We start from the raw sequence: 6000 nt of genomic DNA on the forward strand, positions 1-6000 counted from the left end.
TTTGCAATGGAGCGAAAGAATTTTTAAAATATTAAAAATTGACACATTAACTATGCACTTTACAAGCAAACAGTAGCCATAAAAGACCTGAACTTTTTGAGCTGTCAAAGAATGAAAATTAAAACCGTATTCAATAGCAACATTGCATTCCTAAAAGTTCACTGTCATTAGGAATTATGAAGTAATGGTAAGCATCAGTCAACTAGACAGGAGTGAAACACTTTTATAATCCCAAACTCCTACCAACCCCCCAAAAATGTTAAATACTACATCTGACATATACACAGTACAGACCATTCATTTAAAAAAAACATTTCTGTTTCTTTTGCCACTTCTGCTTAAAAAGTTTAGAGAATAAAGTCAAACACCAAGACTAAAGATAGTTTAGTGAACTGCATCAAAGGTAGTGTCTGTGCGGGTATCGTTAGTCACTGACAGGAAGCACATTGAAATGTAAATATTGCAAAAAGTGACTGACAAAAGAATTTAGATTCCAAAGGGTACAATGTACTGAAATATATGACAGTGTTTTACACATCGGATATGATTTGCAAACGTATGAAATAAAATATCATAGCCCCCAAAAATGGCAGCAGTCATTGACAATGGCAAGGGAAACAACTCTTTCTAATATTTTTCCATTGGCACACTGATCAATGATATATTGTTATTACATACACATTATCAAATCAAATCTTTTTTTTTATATATCAAATCTCACATATTTCAGAGGACTAAACTATGCTGAACTCAAATATTCTTCCTGCCAGTTCCTGTCAACACACCATCAGTTACTTGGAATGATTTGTACTAAAAACTGACAAGATGAGCGAAAACATGCAAAAAGAAGGTTAAAATCAGTACAGAGAAATTTAAACTGACAATCCTGGAATATATATATATATATATATATATATATATATATATATATATATATATATATATATATATATATATATAATAAACACCACCAACAAGTAGAATGTGTGACCAGTTTTGCTTTATTGCTTCATCAGACTGAATTCAAGTTATATAGGTTCCTTGTGAATATATATTTTCATGTACATACATTTTGTAGGTATTGGTAAAACAGAAGCTTGCAAAGACAAGCAAGGATGTTTTAAAACTTTACTTACATGAAAACTTCACAACACTGATACATGTTTTATCTCATGAATTAAAATGATATTGCACAAAATCTATGTGTTGATTTTTAGAACAGACTGCAATAACATGCAAAGACAGGGCAAAGACATGCAAATGCGAGACAAAGATATGCATAGACAAAATACAGAGATTTGTTTAGAACAGCTCACAATGAGATTACTCTAATTAAAAAAGATGGATTAAATTAAAGAACAAAACCATGTATAACTATTGATATTTGATTATTGGTCAAAAAGTAAGAAAGAATCAGAAGATTCAAGAAAGAAAATAAAACTATTATTTATCACTGAAAGCAAGAAAAAAATGGAAAAAAATCTATGTTCTGCTGTAACAGTACAATTTTGACTATTCCTGTTCTTTGTGATATGCTGTAACACAGTACAATTTTGACTATTCCTGTTCTTTGTGATATGCTGTAACACAGTATAATTTTGACTATTCCTGTTCTTTGTGATATGCTGTAACACAGTATAATTTTGACTATTCCTGTTCTTTGTGATATGCTGTAACACAGTATAATTTTGACTATTCCTGTTCTTTGTGATATGCTGTAACAAAGTATAATTTTGACTATTCCTATTCTTTGTGATATGCTGTAACACAGTATAATTTTGACTATTCCTGTTCTTTGTGATATGCTGCTGTAACATGGAAAATATCGACTTGTGGAAACCTATCTGTGGGTCACTTGGCTAGAGAATAATGACCTACCAGTACTCACAGAAAACTTACCTAATCTGGACCCCATCTGAGGTAATTTTTCTATAATTAGTACTTCGTTGTACTGTGAATGTTATTATTTTCAAACTTATAAACAAACTATAATCAATCACTCTAAATGAACCTATCATTAGTTATAGTATATATATAATTGTCAAAGTCTACATGTATATGTAAAAATACCATTTAATTAAAAGAAAGTGACATCTAAATATCAACTTTTTCTAAGCTTGGCTATTAATATCAAAATTATATTTTGATATGGAAAGCTATGCTCTCAAGGATCATTATTAAGAATATATAATTATCACAAATTTTAATATTTAAACATTGATAGATTATTGTCAATACATGAATGGGTACAATGCAAAAGAAAAGTCAGGAAAACTGTCCATTAAATTTTCAACTATTTGAACAGTATCATCTTTCAGTAGTATCAAACAATGACTCACTAGAACTGGTGCAGATTTCAAATACAAAATCGAAGCAACATAGAATCAAAATATCTAATAATTATTCAAACCTCAACAAAGCTTTCTGAAACTTCCTCGCAGGGTAAATAAAATTTAAAAATATAAAAAAATCCCCAAATTGATTATATATATATATATATATATATATATATATATATATATATATATATATATATATATATATATATATATATATATATTAAATGATTGGCATATATAATGTACAAGTGCTTTAGTTACTGGGAAAAAACTGCAATTAGATGTACAAATCAATTTTGGGAATAATGTTATTTAACATAAACCTACGTAATCTGCCTACCCAAATTCTAAAAAATTTAATCTAATTCTAAAAGAATATATCAGTTTTTAGAATAATATAATTTATTATCAGAGGTTCAGTGTTATGGCACTTTATTTGATTTCCTAAATTAAAGAAAAATTGTTTGTATGCACTTTTGTAGATTTTAATAAAACTTTTGTTAATGTTCTTTCCTGTAATTGTTTACTACTGAGAAGTTTAAAACTATAGAAAATGTGTTGCTCAGTATTTAAACATTATATAACATTGGGAATGCAATAGAGTATGTGTGTGATTTGGATTTTTAATGTAACTTTAACAATTTTTCAGCCATATCGCTACAATGTCTACAGTGTGGCAGCTTATAGTGATGTCTAGCACTGGGACTTCATGCCGCAGACATGTAGCATGATGTCCCACCCAGTCCCATTATCCTGGCACCAGGCCGACCAGACCTAACACTAACCTCTTAATGCTGAGCACCAAGTGAGGCAGATGTTAGTACCATTTTTTAAGTCTTTGCTATGACTCAGCCAGGAATCGAACCCATGACCTTCTGCATCCGATGCAGACACTCTAACCACTAGGCAACCAAAGTGGTGGGAATGCAATAGAAATGAAAGAAAAAAATGATAATGACAGATGCATTAACATATATTTTATAACAACATTTTGAAGCTGTTCTTGTATTTCCACTACTTGCAATTATTAACATGTGTTGACATGTGTTAATAAGATTACAGTAGCATTTTCCAGCTGCATACTGTAAATCTTTGTATCAATAATCAGTATTGTATGTTTAAAATGTTTTTGTCCTTGTACTGCCAATATGTTAACATAATTGAGTTAAATAGATATTTGTTTTTACAAAAAGGATTGATCAACACATAAACAAAACAAACGAGCCATGTGGCTCAGTGGTTAGCAGGCCAGACTCACAAATGAAAGGGTGCAGGTTCAAATCCTACCATTGGACCAGCCAGGGTTAGCTACCACGGCATGTCCTTGGAAAATCACTTTAATCAAATTGCCTTGGGACTAAGTTAACCTAGTTGTGTCGCTGTGCAGTTAATTACTAAACAAAAAAAAAGCATTTAAAATTCTTATAAATTTATTTTTTATAAAGTTTGTATCAATGGTAAATATTCTCCAGTATTGTAAGTATGTAACATCAACGTACCATCTTTGCCCTGTCTTTGCCTGTCTTATTCCTCTTTCAATATTTACCAAAATACAATATTTGGACATTTTGATAAGAACTTTACATGGTTAATAAAAACTAAAAAAATTATAAGTAACAATTATTGGGGGGAAAAATGTAACTTCCTTGTCAACTGAAAATCAATAACGAAATTCTTAAAAAATGTATTTTAAAAATCTACAATTATCAACATATATATATATATATATATATATATATATATATATATATATATATATATATATATATATATTTCTTTTCCTAAAACATGCATAAATAACAGGAAATTTCTAGTTAAGTAATGTTTAAAAATGTCTTTGTCTTTTAATGTTTCTCTTTTTCTAATACTTAAAACATAATATAATAAAAGATAAATACTCACAAGGAACTGTTTGCATCATTATTAAATGAAATAAAATGTTGCAGACATATTCCATTGTTCTGACAAAATATATTTAATATTTAGCACAATTCATAACAAAATTGAGTGCAAATATATATATAAAAAATTAGATGATCAACACTTATGCAAAGCAAACATTTCTAATATATTTAATTGTTAATAAATTTGGTATCAACTGTAAATCGTTTCCAACAATGTAAGTATACAATGTCTCTGTACCATTTTTGCACTGTCCTTGCATGTCTTTGCAGTGTTTAATAAGTCTGCTTGGAATAATGGTCTAAAAGGTGTTGAATCTTTAATCATGGATTTACTTCATTCATGATGATTAAACAGGAAAATAAACATAAAATAAAAAATTACACATGCTATATACAGACTATGTTTCTACTAAAGGATTTAAAAGTCTTTTACATAAGTTACGTATAGTTGGATTACAGAACTGAGTTTCTGACCTTAGGCCAGTATTTATGGCTGATTTCTCTGTGAGTTCTTGACCCTAAGTTTCAACTTGTCAAGCAGAATAAGTATGGGAATGGACTATGTTAAGGTCTGGATATTTTGCTGGGATTTTCCGTGAAAAGGATGGACGGTGTGTAATTCAAGAGGTATGGGAGTGGTTTTTCAGGTTTTATAGTTTTAAAACAATACAAAAAGTTTGAAGATAACTTTTCATTCCCAGTTTGGCCTATTCGATGAGAAATACGAAACCGAAGTGAAGAAATGTAAGTGAAATTACTTTCCTGATTATAATCTACATAAATCTGACACAGCTCCCAAGATTCAACAACATTAGCCTACTTGAAACATGCTGTATCTGGACTGCAGTTAATTGTATGTACACTAACCTGATTTGTATAGCAACCACCAGCTACAATTAATAGAAGAATTAAATAATGTTCAAAATGAATACAAAATTCGCTGATACTTCTCATGAAAACCAAATCTTCCTTATTAAAGAATTTAATTTCGTCACGCAAACAAGGGAAATCCCAAACCAAGCGCCTGATAAACGGAAGTGCAAGTTCAAGTTCTTGAAATGCTTAAAATAAATATGAGAAAACTGTGAGCGCTCTCAAATAAGTAATGACATTTCATCGAATTTGAGCTTCGATAACTTAGAAATGCCCGTAGCAGGAAACAAAATATAATGCTCAGCTGATTGCATTAACATTTGACATATTACTGTACATGCATTTTATATACAGTATGGACCAAACATATGTTCCCAGATTAGTATATATACACACACACACACACACACACACACACACATTAAAACTAACATGGCATTTAAAGTCTTGGTATAAAGCAAATTGATATACCACTATTATTGGTATATCAAATTGTGATCCGCCGATGGCGCAGTAATACGAATATATAAACATTCTTTCTACTGCAGGCCTGTAAATCAATGATGAATTTCTACTCATAGATTAGTCATAAATGACATATGAAAATAACGACAAAAAGTATTAATAGTCGCTGTTTTCTAAACGAAATTAAAATGGTACACTATTTCATCGAAATCCTTTCTTTTTTCCATTCCCCTCTCCCCTCTCGTACGTAAGGGACAAAATAAGCAAAAATCTGGAGTGAGGGAGAAAAACAAATTGCGCTGGACGAAAACATTAAAACTGAACTTGTACCAAGTAATCTACAGTAATCTGGTTCGTCATAAAGGTATGTTTACGCTTTCCTTGGAATCTATCTACAGTGTTCATAATATCAATGATAC

The 6000-nt window shown here is 30.2% G+C and overlaps 1 protein-coding gene across 3 annotated transcripts in view; it reads right to left on the bottom strand.

Moving 5' to 3' along the window:
* Positions 1–5264, bottom strand: part of LOC149801889 (cotranscriptional regulator ARB2A-like) — a 54848-nt gene extending 49584 nt beyond the window's left edge. For all 3 annotated transcript variants that reach the window (XR_016420744.1, XM_089956268.1, XM_089956269.1), the window contains exon 1: positions 5111–5264. Coding sequence is in view for 1 of the 3 variants with exons in the window: in XM_089956268.1 (XP_089812394.1) it covers positions 5111–5197 (87 nt within the window). In the remaining 2 variants the exon portion in view is untranslated. The remainder of the gene's footprint in view (positions 1–5110) is intronic.
* Between the last annotated feature and the right edge of the window lie 736 nt (positions 5265–6000).

The sequence above is a fragment of the Sinohyriopsis cumingii genome, chromosome 4, assembly GCF_028554795.1.
Source record: "Sinohyriopsis cumingii isolate HCF-2022 chromosome 4, ASM2855479v2, whole genome shotgun sequence".
In the NCBI taxonomy this organism is placed as follows: Eukaryota; Metazoa; Mollusca; class Bivalvia; order Unionida; family Unionidae; genus Sinohyriopsis; species Sinohyriopsis cumingii.